At 37.3% G+C, this 21,728-nt stretch overlaps 1 protein-coding gene across 1 annotated transcript; it reads right to left on the bottom strand.

The window, feature by feature from the left end:
* Positions 1–1,253: 1,253 nt before the first annotated feature.
* On the bottom strand, positions 1,254–6,293 carry RNR1 (ribonucleotide reductase 1). Its single transcript, XM_016334251.3, has 17 exons — positions 5,701–6,293; positions 5,538–5,599; positions 5,360–5,447; positions 4,879–5,142; positions 4,512–4,752; positions 4,348–4,424; positions 4,026–4,196; positions 3,832–3,924; positions 3,589–3,738; positions 3,401–3,487; positions 3,137–3,301; positions 2,935–3,054; positions 2,524–2,726; positions 2,294–2,443; positions 2,074–2,221; positions 1,858–1,941; positions 1,254–1,769 (listed from the first exon to the last, which is right to left on the bottom strand). Exons 1-17 carry the CDS (start codon positions 5,926–5,928, stop codon positions 1,677–1,679), a joined length of 2,424 nt encoding a protein of 807 aa, XP_016189737.1. The 5' UTR covers positions 5,929–6,293; the 3' UTR covers positions 1,254–1,676.
* Positions 6,294–21,728: the final 15,435 nt, after the last annotated feature.

Genomic DNA, 21,728 nt, shown 5'->3' with positions numbered 1-21,728 from the left:
TCCAACATGCAACGAAGCTTGATACTGGGAGCCTGAAAAACGTAAATTGCGTTTGTCCCTAACCACCTGCAAAATGCAGAATGCGTTTGGAGAGTTCCAACGAGTCAAAGCCTACTCCGGTCTGCATGCAAAGGACAAAAAAGATACGTTTCGCCTTCAGGTTGGCCTCCCTACCAAACGCATGTTTGGTAGCCATGCACAAAACCCTTTTATCTTCGTTTTCAACATAACACAGGTTGCATTTGGCATACTTACATACCTACAGATCCACATCCATGAATTACACCCCCATGCACTAATATTTTGCATTACACGAATTTTTTTCCCATTACTAAATTAATTTTTGGAAAGAATTCAACATAAACTTTTTTGAAAAATTATTATCAACAAAAAATTTTTATAAATACATAATAAAGATATTAAAAATAAAAATTTTTTATTGTTCTTGTATGAATAGACTAAATTTGTATGAATAGATTTATGATGTACAGTTCATCCTATCTAAGAATAAATTTGTCTACACCTAAGATGATGATATGATGATATAGAGATAACAAAGTCAAATGAGGGATTCAAGGTAGTCTTGTCAACAAAGATACCACCAGGACAAAGGCCGACAGGGCACCAGAGTGGGGTCAAGGAGGACAGAGCAAACATCAGAGGGGTAGCCAACGATGGAGAAGACAATGTCAGAGTCGGAGGCGAGGAAGTGGGGTTTCCAATGAGTATTTTAGTTTATAGCAAAGATATTATAGTCATTTTAGTCTCTATTTTTATCTTAAACCAAATAAAATATTAAGACATAATTTAATTATATACACTTTATATCAAATACAATACAAAAACTTAATTTAATCAGTCTTTTAATTTTTATCTCTCAATCTCTATCTAAACATTACTTTATACATAAATTTTTATATTAAATATTTAATAATTTTATTTTATATTCAATTAAACTAATTTAATCAATTTAATTCTCGTTACTCGTTAGACTAACCAATCTGAATCTCAACCTTTGTTTTTACTTTCTGGACTAGACTATATTTAAGAATTAACATCATTCTATTAAGTCGTATTTCGACATAAATCCTTTGCACAGTTCATGTCCACAGATCTGCGTTTGAAAGGAAGAAAATTAGTATAGCACTATAACAAATTAACAACTCTGAAAAGTTAATCAACAAAATTTTAAAAGAAATCCACAAAACGATCGCTATCATATTAGTCAACGGGAAAAAAAATGCAGCCGTCCGTCAACAATTTCAATTTATGATCTTAAAACTGCAGATAAGATTACATGACCCAGTTCCTCATTGAAAGTAACAACCCAGCAAAGAACCACCTTTGCTGTTGTTGAGATAAATTCTAAGACTATTTCTTAACATCTTTAACCCTTTGTAATGTAAGGTGATGCAATTTGGAGCTCCATCGTCCACGGGTTAAAAGCTCAGAAATGACTAAATGAGTGTTTCTCTGGAGTTCAAATAAACCAACATATATTTTACAAGCAAAATTACATATAAAGTTTACACGCGACAAAAATAAAACTATACAAAAAGCTCTAAATAGTATCATTTAGAAAGCTTAAAACTATCACAGGGAGACTTTGAATCCCAAGTGGTTTAACGTGTACAAGTAGAACATCACTTGAAACCTCACCAATTTGGCGTTACTTTTCAGCTTCCACAAGCCAAGCACTCTTCTCGGTTTGTTAAAGAGCAAACCATCTGTGCCATCTTGGTCTCATCATCCTCCACCTTAGGTTTTTCCTGCATTCCCAACCAAAAATAAATACTTATTACCTGAAATGACTAAATCATATGAATGGAAGATTGAGCACAATGAATCTTTTTTTACTTTGAGGGCAGTGGTGTCGACAGTGAACTTGATAGCATCAGCTGCAGCTCGTGATCGGAGATAATACATCCCAGTTTTCAGACCCTATAAGCCCAAAACCAGAAAGCAACATCAATCAGCAAAAAACTTCGGGTCAAAAATTCCACATTGAAAGAGATGCATTTTCTGAGAGATGAGATTTTGAAATTACAAAAAAAAAAAAAGAAAAGTTGATACCTTGGACCATGCATAGAAATGCAAGGAAGTCAGCTTCCCAAAGTTGGGCTGATCCATGTGAATATTTAAGCTTTGACTCTGATCTATATAACATCCTCGATCAACAGCCATATCAACCAATGTCTTTTGCTTAATTTCCCAAACAGTTCTGGTCATTTCAAACAGTTACTTAGAAAAATAGCTGAGTCTGTGTTAGTTTGAAAAATCAGAAATAACATACTTGTATATGTCTTTCAAGTCCTCGGGAATTTCTGGGATTTTCTGAACTGAGCCATCCTCGTAGATAATCTTATTCTTGATTGTAGGAGACCACATTCCCATTTCAGTTAAGTCATTAAGAAGATGCTTGTTCACAACAACAAATTCACCACTGAAGCAAAAAACTTGGTAAGCTTGACAGGATCACAGGAAAATAATATAATAAGGGACAACATGGGATGGAAATCCAACCTTAAAACCCTGCGACTGTAAATATTAGAAGTATACGGCTCAAAACACTCATTATTGCCAAGAATCTGGCTAGTAGAAGCAGTTGGCATAGGGGCAACAAGAAGTGAATTTCTCACACCCCGGTCTGATATCATCTGCCGGAGTGCATCCCAATCCCAGCGGTTTGAGGGCTTTGCACCCCACATGTCTGGCTGAAGAATTCCCTGCACAAAACAAAAAACACCTAAGCACACAATATATTGGATGCCTAAATTTCAAACTTTAGGCCAAAATTCTAAGTTTATTATATATGTACATCTATGTTCCACTGCAATAGAAGGAAACCAACTAGTCAAGCCAACTACATAACTGGACTTGCATTAAGAACATTAAAAGGAAGAGAAGACATGCATCACAGTTTCATTCATATACCTTGCTTACAGGACAGCCACTATATGTTTCATAAGGACCTTCTTTAGCAGCCAATTCAGAAGAAGTCTTTAGAGCATGGTAGTATATAGTCTCAAATATCTCTTTGTTTAACTGTTGAGCCTACACTCATACAAGCAGACAATCAAATTGAAGATCTAGCCTAAATTTAAGGTATATTAGCTGCACCAAAACCACTGTTTACCTCAGGTGAATCAAATGACATGCCCAACAGTATGAATGTATCAGCAAGACCTTGAACACCAATACCAATGGGTCTGTGCCGTAAGTTTGACCTCTTGGCAGTATCAACTGGGTAGTAATTGACATCAATTATTTTATTAAGGTTCGTTGTCACCAATGCAGTTACCTATAAATACAAAATCAGAACCATAATTCCAGTCTCAATTATTACACCAATAAAAGAGTACACTACACAAATAATCAAGAGCACAACAAGAAACTGCACCTCTCCAAGTTTATCAAAGTCAAAATATCTGTTTCTTGAGCCTCTACTCCCAACAAGCTTAGATGGTTGAGACTCCATGGGAACTCCCTATAATAAGTATAAAACCTTTGTGAATCAGAAAGAAAAGATTGGCAATGAAACCAAATAAACAAGAACCTAAGACATTATGTCTTCAGGAAATTTCCCACCTTCTCTCTGACATATCGTGGTAGTGCAATCGATGCCAGGTTACACACAGCTGTTTCTGTTGGACTTGTATACTCAATTATCTCAGTGCACAAGTTTGATGACTTTATTGTACCCAGATTTTGCTGGTTACTTTTCCTATTACAAGTGTCCTGAGACATGGAAAATGCATTAGTTTTCAATTATAATAAATAAATACAAAATAGATTAAAGAAGACTTCCGAATCAGATCATTTGTAAACCACCTTAAAAAGCATGTAAGGGGTTCCAGTTTCAATCTGCGACTTAAGAATTTCAAACCAAAGATTCTGTGCCTGAACAACCTTCTTTGCTTTCCCCTATACACATGCATATGATTAGAAAATCTGATGCAAGGATCAGTGCAAGAACAAACCAAGACATGCAAAACAAAAAAGACAAAAGAATGTCAAGAACTTACATCTCTTTCATACTTATTGTACAACCTCTCAAATTCTTCACCCCAACAATCTGCCAAACCTGGTGCCTCGTTGGGGCAAAACAAAGACCATTCTCCATTAGACTGAACCCTTTCCATAAAGAGATCAGGCACCCAAAGTGCATAAAATAGATCTCTCGCACGATGCTCTTCCTGCAAAGATAACATTATTAACACAGTAACAACAAAAGACAATTCATCACCTAGCATAGATTAAGAACTAGTATCATAATTCATAATTAAAATATTTGAATAGAAAAAGAATTGTTAGAATTTCATTGAAGACAATTAAATTATATCACACCTTCCCATGATTTTTCCTTAAATCCAAGAATTCAAATATATCAGAATGCCATGGCTCCAGGTACACAGCAAAGGCACCTACAATGCGCAAAAATACACATGAGAAAAGGTAAGTTGCAAATACCAGTTAAATATAGAAGTTATAGAACATGGATAAACTATTACCTTTCCTCTTGCCTCCCCCTTGATCAACATAGCGAGCAGTATCATTGAACACACGTAGCATAGGAACAATACCATTGGATGTCCCATTCGTTCCACGGATGTAGCTGCCAGTGGCACGAATGTTGTGAACAGAAACACCAATTCCCCCTGCTGATTTGCTGATGACAGCACACTCCTTCAAAGTATCATATATTCCCTCTATACTATCATCTTTCATACATATGAGGAAGCAACTACTCAACTGTCAAGCATATAAACATAGCCAATTAAATCAGGCCTCCAATGATCAATTCACCACACCAAAATAATCTTACACGAGTGGGAAAAACCAAAACACAGGCTCACAAAAAGACAGGGGAAACCTTACTTGAGGCCTTGGTGTTCCAGCATTGAAAAGTGTTGGGGAAGCATGAGTGAACCATCTTTGAGACATCATGTGGTAAGTTCTGACAGCGGATTCTATGTCATCCTTGTGAATTCCAACAGCAACCCTCATCAACATGTGCTGGGGCCTTTCCACAACCTTTCCTTGAACCTTCAAGAGGTAGGACCTCTCCAGGGTTTTGAAACCAAAGTAATCATAGTCGAAGTCCCTATCATAGATTATCTCACTGTCCAAACGAACAGCACTCTAAAACCAAATATATTATGATAAAAAGTGAGCAAAATTCAAAACACAGTACCATGGTCATAATCATAAGAAAAATGATATCAACACACATCATGAGCTATGACAAGTGTTTTCAAATCTTCAAGAAGAAATCCACAATAGGCAGGAAAATATGACAAATTGAGGCACATGTGTAAGCAAAGACAATCCAAGACACACACAGAACAAGGAGAGGCACCTTCATGATAATTTCATAAACATCATCAGCAATGAGTGGAGCCTTCAGACCAGACCTCTCGTTAACATGATTGTACATGATCTTCACCCTGAAACCACCAAAAATTTTACTAGTGTCAATGCAAAAAAACCAGAACAAACCAATCAAATATGAACATCATTTCCTTCGACAAACTCACGTCTCAGAGAACGACTTCTTCGTGTTCTTATGCAGATTAGAAACAGCAATCCTAGCAGCCAACTGCACCAAAACAAGTTCAATTTCAATAAATCAGTGACCAAAACTTGAAGGACACATGAACCCTAAGTCATCACTCGATAGTTCTAAAGAGATGAACTGACAGAAGCATAGTCAGGGTGGTTTGCGGTCATGGCAGCCGCAGTCTCGGCGGCGAGTTCATCGAGTTGGCTGGTGGTTACACCCTTGTAGACGCCGGCGCAGACCTTCTGAGCGACGAGAACAGGGTCGCAGTGATCAGTGCTAAGCCCATAACTGAGCTTCTTGAGGCGCGCAGTTATCTTATCGAAGTGAACGGCTTCTTGACGGCCATCCCTCTTCACCACATACATTTTTCTCGGAATCGGAGTGTATTTTTCTGAGTTGGGAATTTCTTCGAACAGTTTTGGCGCACCAAAGTCGGGGAAAGTGGGTTCAATATTTATAGCACTGAGAAATGGAGATTAGGGTTGTAATGTAAAATTGTCTTTATGTGTGAAATGCAATAGTGTGATGACAAGGGTTCCCTCTCAAAATTACGCGCAATTTGAAATTTTCCCGCGATAACGTTTCCTTTTGGATCTTGGAAATTAATGGCTAGGAGCCTGCTTTTTTATTTCATAATAAGGTTCGCTGTGCGTTTGCACTTTGCGTGATACGTGGGTTGGGTTCTGGGGTCCACTATTTTAAAATAAAGCAACACACAATGTCCGCCAATAAAGTTGTATAAGTGTTTGCATGTTATCTTAAATATGTTTTCTGAAAATATCTATAATTTTTATTTATTTTAAATTAACTTATAAACACAAATCAGTCTATTATTAAATTAAATTTAAATATATTACTGAAAACATGTTCTGTAACTTAATTCTCTCTGGGTAATGCTTTTGCTTAATTGTCTTTGAATTTTGTTTGTGCAATTGGCGCCATCTATTTTGGTTTTTCATTTTCCACTCCAAACTTCTTCAACACACTACTATTTAGGTTTTTCATTTTCAAATTATTTGAATCTATCGTTTATTTGGTTAACTTCTTCAACACTCTTTTTAATTTTGAATTCACGTACCTATCATGGAACCAGATATAAAGTAATTGTAAATAGGGCGTTTGCGTTATGTGTTGTATCGATTTTAAGTCAAAAATTCATTTAATTCGAACACTAATTTTATTTGCACTGTGATTTAAATTTGATGTTTTTTTTTTATCTGATCCAATTTTAAGTGGTTTGGACTTGCGATTTTGTAAATTAAAAAAAATTAAATACAAATAACATGTTTCAATATCAAAATTTTAAATGATTAATAATGACATAATAAGTCTCAACAATATTTTAAAAAACCAACAATAACATAACAATATAAATAAAAAGAGAATAAGTTTCTACATCCAAGTCATAACCCTAACAAAGTCCAACCAAGTATTTTAAATTCACGTGCGTACGTTCACTACTGTCGCTTCTTCTTCTTCTTCTTCTCTGGTGTTGTGTCTTCTTCATCTTCTTTTCCTTTTTTGTTATCTTTCTCTTTTGTTATCGTCATTACTAATAACACCAATATTTTGCTAACATCTTTATTGGTTCTGATTTTCTCTTGTGCCATTATTAAATAATTTATGTTTATTTCTTAGTTTATTTGAGGTTTATTTGGATCTAGAAATGAATTTGATGTGTTTTTGTTGATGATTGAGTTTTTTTACTACTTGTTCAAATCTGAACTAATTTCGGTTTATTTGTTAATTAATTGAAGTTCAGTTGATGCTGCTATTAAGTATTGACCAAATTTTTTATTCCTTAAGAAATTTTGATTCATTTCTTAGTTTAATTTAGGTTCATTTGGTTTCGTCTCGCTTGAATTTGTTGAACTTGTTCATGTGTGGATGTTTAGTTACTTTTTGTTTAAATCTAAACTAATTTCGAATCATTTGTGAATTAACTGAGGTTCATTTGATACTGTTGTTAAGTATCGACCAAATTTTTTATTCCTTAAAAAAATTTCGGTTCATTTCTAATTTAGGTTCATTTGGTTTCGTTTCGCTTGAATTTGCTGAACTTGTTCATGTGTGGTTGTTTAGTTAGTTTTTGTTCAAATCTGAACTAATTTTGGTTCATTTGTGAATTAGCTGAAGTTCACTTGATGTTGCTGTTAAGTATTGACCAAATTTTTTATTCCTTAAGAAATTTCAGTTCATTTCTTAGTTTAGTTTAGGTTCATTTGGTTTTGTTTCGCTTGAATTTGCTGAACTCGTTCATGGTTGTTTAGTTAGTTTTTATTCAAATCTGAACTAATTTTGATTCATTTGTGAATTAACTGAGGTTCACTTGATGCTATTGTTAAGTATCGACCAAATTTTTTATTCCTTAAGAAATTTTGGTTCATTTCTTATTTTAATTTAGGTTCATTTGATTTCGTTTTACTTAAATTTCTCCTCCTCATGTTTCACTTTGTCTTCTTCTTTTTCATCTTTTTTCTTCATCTTCTCCTTCTTATTTTATTTTCTCAAAGTTCTTTTTGATTTACTTTCTTGAGAGGAATAAAACCAAGAAGAAGGAACGCGAAGAAGAAGGAAGACGAATGCGAAGAAGGAGGAGGAGAAATGCGAAGAAGTAGAAGAAGAAGGAGGAAGAGAAGAGAAACGCGGGAAGCCAGGAACATTTACGTAGTTGGAGTGTGTATTCACGCTCCACTAATGAAACAGATTTTTGTTGGGTTTGGGTAAATTTGGTTGGACTTGGTTGCCAAAAAAAAACTTGGATGTGTAGCAGCTCTCATAAAAATATAGGTTAGTTAAAATAAATAAATAAAAATAATTTTGAACGTAAAATATTTATTAAATAATAATAATAATACATGAGTAATATAAAAATATATAACAAATTGAATATATTATAACTAAAATTATAAATATAATAATAAAATAACAATATTATAGCACATTATACGGTTTGGATCGGTTTTGAGAAATAGATATGAAATTCGATCCAATTCATGCAGTTTGCAAAAGATAGAATCCATCAAATTCAAATTAGTGTGGTTTTAATTTGTTTTCGATTTGGATTGGATTGAATGAGCGGTTTAATTTGGATCAGTTTAAATTTAAAGACTCCTATTTGTAAGTGAATAAACCGGTTTAATTTAAAACTTAAGGATAGACTTTAATTAAAGGGTAAAGTATATTTTTTGTCCTTGAAGTTTGATAAAAGTTTCAAAAATACCCTTAAGTTTTATTTTGTTTCAATTTTGTCCCAAAAGTTTTCGATTTGCATCAAATATACTTCTAACGGCTAATTTTTCAAAAAATTTAAGATTGATTCAACAACAATTTTATAAGAACAACCCTCAACACAAGCAAATCAATTATAATTTTTATGCATTATTGTTAGATTGGTCTTAAATTTTTTGAAAATTTAGCCGTCAAGGTATATTTGATGCAAATCAAGAATTTTTTGGACAAAATTGAAACAAAATAAAACTTAGGGGTATTTTTAAAACTTTTACCAAACTTTAGGGACAAAAAATATACTTTACCCTTAATTAAATATATGAGAGTACCAGTCCCGAGATCTGCTGCTTCTACCGCCAGCGATGACGAGCACAACTAAGTTCGAGACGGTGGTGACTGACCCAGAGAATGACGATGAGCTTGAGTGCGAGACCAGAGACAATGAGAGAGGTCGGAGACGAGAGTGGGTATGAGCTTAAGTGCCAAAGCCAATGAGCCAAATTCCAGTGAGAGAGATGAGAGAGCTCGAGCTTAGTGAGACTGTGAGAGATGGACAAAAGAGGAAGGGGATAGGGTTTTCAAATTAAAAAAAGAAAAATTAAGAATGACCCAGTCAAATTTATATAAACTGGTCTGGATCGTTAATTTTGGTAAAAAATTGACCATATTAAACCAGATCTAATCACTGTGCTATGTGACCATAGATAATTGGTAGATATAAGGTGTCTTTAAAAAAAGTTATTTTTGGTAACTCAATGTGAGTGGCTCCCTTAAGAGAATGCAAAAGGCGGTAAATGGAGTTTGTTTACTCTGATGGGGAAGGAGAAATGCATCATTCTCATAGCAACCGCATGGAATCTATAAATGAAGCAACAATAGAGAATAAAACGATGAACAAAGACAAATAACCAAATCAAAACTAACTCAGTATTTCAAAAGCAACTGCAATAAGAAATTTCCTAATTGCTCCTCTTCAGTTTCCACACCCCCGACGCGCGATGAGTACTTCTTTTGCTCCTCTCAGGAACCCAACGTAACCCTTCAATGCAGACGACGACTGTGCTGCTCCTCTCTGGCACGAGTTTTGCCAATGACTTGGCAATTATTACCGAAATTGTTAGTCGAGTAAATCTCATCCCAGCTATTAACAATTTCACTAAATCCCTACTTACCTCTTAATGAAAGCATAATACTATTGTGACTCCTACCCATTGTCTCTGACGAACATTTTAGACCTTATGTGAATTTCTCTGGCAAGAGGAGGCAGTGACGATCCTATGAGTAACATTACATTTCTTTGTGTCAGTTATAGTTTTTTCAGGATAGATCGCCCCTTGTCCAATCAGCAAAATGCTGGTGTTTTGTTTGATGCGACAAGGGTTTCATACAAACTCGCTCTTTGTTGCTCAATGGATTTCAAACCCTAGCAAGGAAGCATGAGCTGCGCAGACTAATCGTTAGCTTTGAATCAACATTCATGGAGGTCGTCAATTCTTCCTTGAAGGCTTGAAAATAGTTAGCGCACTAAAATTAATTAGTGCCTTCAAGCCTGGGGTTGGATTGAGGCCTAGAGTTAGAATAAACTAGAGAACTTGTTGTTGTGCTAGAGCTTGTAGCTGTCAATGTCTCTGCAGAAACTTTAATGGTGTTACTTAGTTTGGGAGGTGATGGGTTGGCTATTTTCAGAGTTATATTTGGGTTAGTGACGTTAGGATTTTTGCTGGTAAAGAATTTTATAAAAATAGTCGCGTTGTAGATATAGTTTCTAAACTGACAGAAATCCCTTTCGTACAAACGTTTTGGTTGTCACAAGTAACAAACCCCTAAATAAATTGATAACTGAAGTATTTAAACCTCGGGTCGTCTTCTCAAGGAACTGCAGGGAAGTATGTTCTTATTATTGGTTATGAAGATTGTAAATTGGGGTTTTGAAAGTAAGGAACGAGTAATTTGAATGACAAGTAAAATAAATAAATAACTATAAAACACACTTTTGGCAAGGTATGAGAAATTGGAAGTCCTATCCTAATTATCCTTATCAATGGTGATGAGAATTGAGTCTTACTCCCACTTAGTTAGCCTTTACTAAAGCAAGGGAAGATCAAGTGGATTAATTAGTCTGATCTTCAGGTTCTAGTCAATTCCTAAGAAAGGACTGGAATTATTGAAGTTCAATTCAATTAGCAAAGATAACAATTATCGATCACGTTGAGTTTGATAACTCCTGAGTTACTGATTTCTTATCCAAGACCAAAAGGGGAAAAGTAAATCTACTCGAATAAAAATATCTTCAGGTTGGAAGTAACAGTAACATAAACAAAAGAGAGCAATCATAAACTGAAATACCTCAAATAACATTAATTAAGAGAATTATCTGTAACATAGAAAAGTTCATAAATTAATTTGAGAAGATAATTAATTAAAAGGAATGTTGAACCTGATAAAAAGGGACAATCATGAAAGCAAGAAAAATCCTAAATCCTAATCCTAAGAGAGAGAGAGAGGAGAGAACCTCTCTCTAAAAACTACATCTAAATCATGAAAAGTGAATTATTGGAGACTCTCCTTGAATGGATGTATTCCCCCACTTCATAACCTCTGATCTGTGCCTTCTAGACTTGGATTTGGGCCAAAAAGGGCTTCAGAAATCGCTGGGAGCGTTTTCTGTAATTTCTTGTGCGTGGCCTCTGTCACGCGTCCGCGTGGGTCACGCGGTCGCATCATCTGGGGTTTTCCTTATCACGCGTTCGCTTCGGTCATGCGTCCGCGTCATCTGCATTTTGCTCGTGGCGCGTGATCGCGTCATTCACGCGTTCGCATCGCTGTCAGTTTCTTCAAAAACTCCATTTTGTGCTTTCCTTCCATTTTTTTATGTTTCCTTTCTATCCTTTAAATCATTCCTGCCTTAGAAGATCTGAAACTACTCAACACACAAATCACGACATCGAAGGGTAATAAAGGGTAATTAAAATAATTATTCTTAAAGCATAGGAAACATGTTTTTCACATATCCCACATAATAAGGAAGGGAAAGTAAAACTATGCAATTAACATGAATAAGTGAGTGAAGGATTGAATAAATCACTTAAATTAGACACAAAATATATCATAAAATATGGGTTTATCAACCTCCCCACACTTAAACAATAGCATGTCCTCATGCTAAATCCAAGATAAAGAGTAAGGTTAAAGTTAAAGTGATGGAATCTCATGCAATGCAATCTACTCTAAATGCAACTACCTAAATGAATCATGCAATTCTAATTGTCATTCACTTGTATATAAAACTTACATGTAGTTGAATTAATTCACATTCTCAAGGAATTATATATGCATAGCCAAACCTTAGATAATGTTAAAGCACTTTTACAATTGAGATGGGAAAGAAAAGTATTGTACAAACTTGCAAGACAATTAACAATTTAAGCAGAGATATATGTTGATGAGCTATTGAACCTTCACTGGATTTTATGTTTACTCTCTAGTCACTCAGTGTTGATTGGGTTAATCACTCTATTCTTCTTTTTATCCTTACTTTCTATAACTTTGTTCTTCATCTAACCAATCAACAATTATAGAATACAGACATACAAAAATCATGAGGTCTTTATTTAAGGTTGTAATGGGGCCAAGGTAAAGGTGAGGGTATATGTATAAGGCTAAGTGAGCTAATAAGTGAATCCTTGATTAGTCTAAGATCTCACCTAACCTACATATTTTGTAATTCAAAAGTTTTTTTACCTATTTACCCAAATTTTCTCACTTTGTATTGCAAGCTCATATATTAAATTTAACTTTTGTCCCATGTGCATTGATTCCTTTTTTTTTTTTGCAATTGGGGAATTTTTTGTATTCCCTTTGTTTTAATAAAATTTGTTTATGCACATGGTAATTTAATTGTTTTGATTTCACATGAGCATGCTTCCCAGAACTTTTATTTTGAAATGTTTTTATTCTTTTTAACTTCCTACCTTTGTTTCTATAATCTATGTTCCCATAAGGTTTCCCACACTTAAACAATACACATTTTCTATCTTAAGCTAACCAAGGATTCAACTTGGGATTTTTTTTTGTTTTTCTACTTAAGGCTAGTATTGTGGTTTATAGAACAAGAGGGGATTAAAAGCTCAATGGGGCTAATAAGGGTGATGTAAAAGGTAGGCTAATTTTGGGATAAGTGAGCTAGAATCAAATAATGACCTCAATCACTTTCTTGGTATGTATCTATATTCTATAATTGGACATATAGATTAAAACAAAGTAAAGAACATCAGAATAAAAAAGAAGGGCGGAACACACAGGAATGAAATATTATGATTTGAATGTAACCATACAATTAAGCTCAAAACTCACAGGCTGTGTGTTCTCTAGCTCAAAAATCATATCTCAATTATATATGTCATGCAAGTGAAAAATTAAGAGTTCCCATTATTCTCAATGTAAACTTTAGGGTGGCTTTAAAGTTTTAGTGTTTCTCCTTGATGAAATGTTGTTAACTAACTAACATGTAATGCTATATATACAAGGTGTGGATTGTTTTTATTATGTTAAAGTCTCTAGTTTACTTCCTTTTTATTTTCAATTTAAACCAAACTTATCATATGCTAAAAGGGTAAACTATACTAATTAATCCACATATTATATAACTAATAAGTTAGAATTGCAACTAAACTAACTGGCTAAAATATAAACTAAAGTACAAAATGCAGAAATAGAGTAAAAATACATGAAAAGAGCAATGTATAAGTACTGAGAAATAAAAATAAAGATAAAAATACAGAAAAATAACAAAATAAAATAAAAAGAGTCTGTAGTGGTTCACCAAGAAAAATACGCCAGAGATGGCGACCTCCCCACACTTAATATAAAGCATCGTCCTCGATGCTCACTCAAGCAGGGTGTGAAGGAGTGTCATCACTGGAATGATGTGTGGCCGGAGTCTCTGTGGTGGTGGCCTGAGGGTCTGCCTGCTGCAGAGGAGGTGCTGACTGTATAGGAACCTCTGGGTCTGCAGCCTGAATCTTATGCGGGGCCTCCTGCTGTGGCGCAGCCTGCTTCGGGCCTGCCTGCTCAGCCTCTCTCTGTGGATGGGTCTCCGCCTCATGATCATCCGCCTCCTCCTCAGATGGCTCTGATGGTGTGTCAGGCTCGGAGGGGATGTCGCCGCCAGATCGTCTTTAGGTGCTCATAGCGTCGCTTGCTGCGACGCTCAGATCTCTCATATCGGCACCGGTTGCGGTGCTCCATCTGGTCTAGCTGCTGAAATAGGCGGTGCACGAGGTGATAAACTGGCTCTGAGGCAGGTGGAGGTGCAGTGGTGGTAGTTGGGGTAGCAGTAGATGAAGTGGGGCCAGCTGAAGGTGTGGCTGTCTCATCAGGGGTAGTGAGGAATTGAGGTCTGTAGCCCAAAGCCAGAAAGTTCCTGCTGTGGGGGATAATCTTCTTGCATTCTGCAGCAGGTGGCTTCTCATCAGTATCCTCCCAAGGCACGTCAGCTCGACGGTCGAGCTGGGTAATTAGATATGGAAAGGGGAGAGTGCCTCTGATGTGGACCCTGGCCATGTAGTACCGGATGAATCGTGGCAGGTACAGGTCCTTACCCTCCATCACACACCAGAGGAGGGTGATCATAGCGGCAGGTAGCTCCGTCTCGTGAGTACTCGGCATAACAAAGTTGCTCAGGATCTGGTGCCAGAGCCAAGCCTCATCATTTAAGTATATCCGCTTGATTCCCTTAGGCATGGTGGTGTTCTGACCCACGGGACAGTCGGGTCAAGGGCTATCCTTGCCTTGACCGCATCCTAGTCAAACTTCATAAAGTGCATGTTCTCCTCAGCCTTTTGGTACATCAAGCTTATCGGATTTAGGCTGAAGCTGCAGAATATCCTCAATGGCCTCTTCAGTGACCAGTATCTGCTTCCCTCTGAGGTTCACTGCATCTAGGGAAGTTTTGAAGTAATTGCAGTAAAACTCTCTTACCCAAGAAGCATTAACCTCTGTTAGGTTTCTCTCCAGGAAGAACCAGCCTCTTTGTTTGATTTGATCGGAGGTGTATTGTTAGAGTTCTTCCAGAATTTTTAGAGTCCGCTCCAGGTACAGGTTCCTGGAGGTTGCAAACACCGGATACTTCAACTCGCAGTATCTGTTTGCAAACTTAGTGGGATCAGTGGCAGGGAGTAGCTGGTCAGCCTTCTCCTGCGGGGTAAAGTGTTTCTCCCGCTAGGAGTCATCATGCATGATGTCCAGGATGGACATAGAGGCTTCTCCTCTTTTTCGTTTGCCAGTTGTTGCCTTTCCTTTTCCTTTTCTTTGAGTGTCAGACATCCTGAAAAACAGAAATCTATGATATAATAAAAACAGGGAAACAAGTAGGCAAATAACAAAATAAGCACATAGTGGCAAAGGAGCAGTACAATAATGAAATGAGTTGAATAATGGTGCATTTTGGATTGGTTCGGAATTAAAAAACTGAGATGAGAAATTTCAATCCAAAATGTAATATAAGTAAAATTCATGTTAATTAGGAAAAACCATAAACATGGCTTGAGTTAAAAAGGAAAAGTGAAGAGTGTGTCAAAAAGCAGAGGGGTTGTTAGAAAGGTAAAAGTGGTTTTAAATTGAAAAAGGGGTTAGAAATAAAAAATCAGTGAGTTAGTAAAAAGAAAGTTAAGGTAAGCGGCATGATGATTAGTTTCTAAGTAACAAGAATTTCACAATTTGAAGCAACAGACAACTCATATTTAAGCAAGGAAATCAAGGTGTTGATGATTCATATAGATATACCAATAACGAAAATTTGAAATCAAATCATCAATAATGTGATTTATAAACTGGGGAAACAAAAGGAATAAGAATGTTGGCCCGTGCATTCATGAATTGGTTTGGTGAAAGCTAAAGAAAGTAAAATTGAAAATGCCAAAACCAAGACATAAATGAGAATCAAAACGATTTACAGAAAATTGGGCAGCAGTCCGGCTAAAATTGGATGTTCCCAGAAAATAAACATCAAGCAGAATAGTTCATATAAACTAAAATAAACTGCAAATAGATACAAATAATATGAACATGAAAGAGCAGTCACAATAGCAGCATGAACAATAAGAACATCATATGAATAATACTTAGATCATAGCAACAGCAGAATTGCGAAAATTATAAAACAAGTAGCAAGAACAGCGCAATTAATCAGGCCTAGATCCACTAACCACATCCTAGGCTACCTAACCACCTAGAATCCACTACAACATGTATATCTAACTAGCCTAATTTTGAACATAAACGGAAAAAATATGCAATTAACTACGAATTGAAAGAGTGGCATTTGGCGGAACCTGGTAGGCGTATGAATGAAAGTAGGGCAGAGGGATGGTTGGGGGGTGGTTGCGGTGGCGGCTGACGCGGCGGTGATGGCGGTTGGCGCGGCGGTGAACGGCTGTCCGGTGGCAGAGGGTTCGGATAGGGGTAATGGGAGGGGTAGGGGCTAAGGGGGAAGGATGGGAGGGGGTGTGGGTGGTGGTGGGAGGCGCGACTGTGATGGAGCGGTGGCGGTGACTGTGCGGCGGAGGGAGCAGCGGTGGTGGAAGGGGGAAGAGAAGAGAAAGGGAAGAAATAGAGGGAAGGGAGAAAAAGGGGGGGTGGCGTCGCGGTCGTGGCTGGGAGGCGAGGGTGGTGCGGTGGTTGAAGGTGGCTGGCTGGGGCTTGGTCGTGGTGAGGGGCAGAGAGGGGGGTTGCAGAGAATAGGAAGAAGAAAGGGGTTGGGGGCGCGACAGGGCAGGGTTTCGCGTCACTGGGGGGTTAATGAATTTGAATCCACGCGATCGCGTGGGGCACGCGGTCGCGTGGTTGGGGTGGAATGGGGGTTGACGCGATCGCGTGGGTGGCGCGATCGCATGGAATGGGTAAAAGGATGAATGACGCGATCGCGTGAGGCATGCAATCGCATCGCTGGAAATTGTGCTAAACGCATAATTCCAGCGTCATTTCAGCGCAACTCTCTGTCTCCACTGGGGTGTCATGATATCCGCGCGACGCGAACGCGTCGCTCACGCTATCGCGTGGCATGGGTGTCGTGCAAGTGACGCGATCTCGTCACGGACGCGATCGCGTGGGTTGTTTTGTGCGAAACGCACAACAGCCGCACGATTCTAGCCCAACTTTCTGGGCGTTGGATCTTTACGCCGATTTCCAGATCACGCGGCCACGTGAATGACGCGGACGCGTGGGAGGTGGTTTTCGCAACTGACACGATCGCATGAGCAATGCGGTCATGTCGCACGCCCTCTTATATATATATATATATATATGTAATTATGCAATTATGCAGTATGCAATGCTAATGAATAATATTCAGGTTCAATTGAAAAAGAATAAAAATAAATAACACGAAATAAAATTGAAAAAGAAACGACCATACCATGGTGGGTTGTCTCCCACCTAGCACTTTTAGTTAAAGTCCTTAAGTTGGACATTGGATGAGCTTCTTGTTATGGTGGCTTATGCTTAAACTCATCCAGAAATCTCCACCAATGTTTGGAACGCCAACAGCCTCCGGGGTCCCAAACTAGGCATGTAAAGCTTCTGAGCAGCTTCAAACAGATTCTCAGGCTCCTGGGGTGACGAATGTCAGAATAGATTCCAGGATCCCAAACTTTACTTTTAAATCCGCCTTCGTTTTGATCTATATTTTTCCATCCGGGCGGTTTAGAAATTAGATTCTCACCAAGATAACCAAACGTTTTTTGAGATCCATTCGATTGAACATGATGCCAATCCGTGCACTTCGAGTTGAAGCGTGAAACCTTATTGAACCTTGTGCACCAGCTCTGAGTGCGAGCCATTTCCCTCTTACTCTTAAAGCCGCAGAGAGCTCTAAGCTGGCCATCTGTTTCAAGCAAACCATATTCAAGTGGAAAAATAAAGATAAAGGTTAAGGATTTTACCCACTTGAACTTGTATTAGGTGGTAATGGCCTTGGGATAGGTGTTTCCAGTGGTTCTATAAGTTCTACTCCCTTGTGATCTTCTGTGAATTCCTCCACTTCCTTGAAGAATTCTTCAAATGCAACATCGTCATGATCAAAGTCTTCTATGTCTTCCTCATCACTCAAGTCGTAAGCTGGAGGTTGAGAGAAATCTACCTCGATGTTATCTTCGTATTCACTTGGATAAGGTTCTTCAGGCTCAAGGAATTCAGTTGCGGATGTGAGTTCGTGACTAGGAGAGCTTGAGGCAAGATCGTCACTGCCCATGGAATCAATTTCTTGGTCTGTTCCGTCCAATTTTTCACAAAGTATATGTTGTGGAGGTTGTGCATTGTCCTCCTTGACATCAATTTCGGATTTCTCAGCGGAATCCTTTATGGCTCTTGATTCCCACGGAGGTTCAGCATCTCCTAAATCTTCAACCACTTATTCCTTTACAACTATCATGGCTTCCTCTACTTGTTCCAGTACAAAGCCATGCTCCTCATTGTCCACCGGGGTCTCTAGTGTCTCCTTCATGCCACGCTCTTCTTTTGATTTTCCACATGCAACTGTGGGAGTACTTTGAGTCCTCAGATATCGGGAAGCTATTAAATTTACTACCTCAGTTACGATAGTAGTGAGTTCCAGTACGCTCTTTTCCATCTTTTCTTACCCTTGAAGAAGAACACGCAGTCTGTTGTCCATAGGAGGTTGGGGTGGGTGTGAGGGTTCATTGGTTGGGAAGGGGGGTTCAGAACAAGAATGTGGTGGTTCTCGGGAGTAATTGGATTGGGATTGTGGTGGATAAGGATCATATGGTGGTGAATGGTGAAAAGGAACTTGTGAGTGTGGCGGTTCAAAGCTACGTTGAGAGGGTGGTCTATAGGCACATGGTGGGGCTTGTTGGTAGTTACAAGGTTGTCCACCATATCTATCAGCTTGGTATGCATTGTAGAATGGTCTTTGTCCATGATATCTTGGAGGGTGTTATTGCCTAAAGGGTTGATCAAATCCTCTTGGCTCCATCCATCTTTGATTTCTCTGACCTTGATGCATATTCCTGTTATAGCTTTCACTCCTTTCAACAATATTAGAACCAAACTCAAAGCGAGAGGGGTGAGAATTCATAGTAGCTAATAAAAATTAAAAGGAGAAAATAAACAAACTAACAAAAAGCAAATATTTACAATAACCAATAACAAGGCACACGTTTGCAATTCCCCGGCAACGGCGCCATTTTGACGTTAGGATTTTTGCTGGTAAAGAATTTTATAAAAATAGTTGCCTTGTAGATATAGTTTCTAAACCGACAGAAATCCCTTCGTACAAACGTTTTGGTTGTCACAAGTAACAAACCCCTAAATAAATTGATAACTGAAGTATTTAAACCTCGGGTCGTCTTCTCAAGGAACTGCAGGGAAGTATGTTCTTATTATTGGTTATGAAGATTGTAAATTGGGGTTTTGAAAGTAAGGAACAAGTAATTTGAATGACAAGTAAAATAAATAAATAACTATAAAACACACTTTTGGCAAGGTATGAGAAATTGGAAGTCCTATCCTAATTATCCTTATCAATGGTGATGAGAATTGAGTCTTACTCCCACTTAGTTAGCCTTTACTAAAGCAAGGGAAGATCAAGTGGATTAATTAGTCTGATCTTCAGGTTCTAGTCAATTCCTGAGAAAGGACTGGAATTATTGAAGTTCAATTCAATTAGCAAAGATAACAATTATCGATCACGTTGAGTTTGATAACTCCTGAGTTACCGATTTCTTAACCAAGACCAAAAGGGGAAAAGTAAATCTACTCGAATAAAAATATCTTCAGGTTGGAAGTAACAGTAACATAAACAAAAGAGAGCAATCATAAACTGAAATACCTCAAATAACATTAATTAAGAGAATTATTTGTAACATAGAAAAGTTCATAAATTAATTTGAGAAGATAATTAATTAAAAGGAATGTTGAACCTGATAAAAAGGGACAATCATGAAAGCAAGAAAAATCCTAAATCCTAATCCTAAGAGAGAGAGAGAGAGGTTCTCTCCTAAAAACTACATCTAAATCATGAAAAGTGAATTATTGGAGACTTTCCTTGAATGGATGCATTCCCCCACTTCATAACCTCTGATCTGTGCCTTCTGGACTTGGATTTGGGCCAAAAAGGGCTTCAGAAATCGCTGGGAGCATTTTCTGTAATTTCTGGTGCGTGGCCTCTGTCACGCGTCCGCGTGGGTCACGCGGTCGCGTCATCTGGGGTTTTCCTTATCACGCGTTCGCTTCGGCCATGCGTCCGCATCATCTGCGTTTTGCTCGTGGCGCGCGATCGCATCATTCACGCGTTCGCGTCGCGCTCTCTTTACGCTGGGCATGCGGCCGCGTCGTCCACGCGTTCGCGTCGCTGTCAGTTTCTTCAAAAACTCCATTTTGTGCTTTCCTTCCATTTTGTATGTTTCCTTTCCATCCTTTAAGTCATTCTTGCCTTAGAAGATCTGAAACTACTCAACACACAAATCACGGCATCGAAGGGTAATAAAGGGTAATAAAGGGTAATTAAAATAATTATTCTTAAAGCATAGGAAACATGTTTTTCACATATCCCACATAATAAGGAAGGAAAAGTAAAACCATGCAATTAACATGAATAAGTGAGTGAAGGATTGAATAAATCACTTAAATTAAGTACAAAATATATCATAAATAATGGGTTTATCAGTTAGCAACTGGTGTTACAAAAGAAGTATTGAAATTAGGTACATATAACCTTACAATGGGCTATTTTTCTCTCCATGGTCTTGTTTGATTTGGGTTTTACATTGAAATGTTGTAGTGTAAACTGAGAAAGTGAAATCTCATCTTTTCTTTGTTGTGGTAGCATTAAAATTTTCTTTTTTAGTTGTTTATTCTTTTACTTCTTAGCCTTAGTCTACATGCACAATCAAAAATAAAGTTTAGCTCAAACATGTTTGTCATGGTATTAATGTATTTTATATATATATATATATATATAAACAAGATCAATTGCTTCACTTGCCATTGTTGTATCATTTGCCACATCTGGATTAACACCATTTGATTTTGGAGCATTATTAGTGGGAGACACATCTTGAAATTATTTGCCTAGAAAAAAGAGATTATTAAACTCTTATTGACTTATTAAGTAAAAAACTAACCCCCTAAAGATTTAAAGAAGGAACTCTTAAACCAAAAACACCATAATTATAAAACTAAATTGCATCAGCTCTTAGGTGAAACATAGGTACAATTTCATAAGACATCTGCACTAAAGTAACAGTAACATTAAACTAAACTCTAACGATGCAAAGCAAAATTATTTTTAAGAGTAATCAAAAGTTCTAAATTATTTTCAGTTCTTAATTTTTGTTTGCTTAATTTTTAAGCCCTAAAACAAAAAAATTTTGTTGCCCTAACCAAAAAATAACTCACGCTCATAGAAATGCACGCGATAGAGGTAAAGGAGAGGGTCATATAGCAGGACCACACTCACATTACCATAACAAAACGACACATAAACAAATGCTAGTAAACAAAGCAAAGATTTTACGTTAGAGTGTCTCTCGCTAGTGAATTTCTAGCGTTAAAGTGGTGTCGTTAAGGTTCGTTTGTAATTGTTAGTGTGAATAAAAGAGACAAATGAAAAAATTTTGCTTATATAATGGTGCAAAAGTGGAACATAACATTTTTGTATCAAACAAAACTCTAATATTTTGCTTACTATATAGGAGGCAATCTATTCCAAAAAATTTGTTCATTGGCACGTAGGGACACAACATTATACATAAGAACGTAACATTACAAGTAGGATCATCACCGCCTTCTATTGTCGAAGAGTTTTGCATAAGGGCTAGAATGTTTGTCGAAGATAATGGGTAGAAGTCGCAATGACATTATGCATTCATTAGAGGGCAGATAAGAATTTAGTAAAATCATTAGAAGTTGGCATCAAGTT

This window comes from Arachis ipaensis, chromosome B3 (genome assembly GCF_059453495.1).
Source record: "Arachis ipaensis isolate K30076 ecotype BB chromosome B3, ASM5945349v1, whole genome shotgun sequence".
NCBI lineage: Eukaryota > Viridiplantae > Streptophyta > Magnoliopsida > Fabales > Fabaceae > Arachis > Arachis ipaensis.
This window is presented reverse-complemented; position numbering and strand designations above follow the sequence as displayed.

Coding starts and splice junctions, on each gene's coding strand:
- RNR1 (XM_016334251.3), bottom strand. CDS start 5,928: ATGTATGTGGTGAAGAGGGATGGCCGTCAAGAAGCCGTTCACTTCGAT. Junction 5,143..5,359: donor TTTATGAAATTATCATGAAG/GTGCCTCTCCTT, acceptor ATTTGGTTTTAG/AGTGCTGTTCGTTTGGACAG. Junction 4,753..4,878: donor CTGGAACACCAAGGCCTCAA/GTAAGGTTTCCC, acceptor TATGCTTGACAG/TTGAGTAGTTGCTTCCTCAT.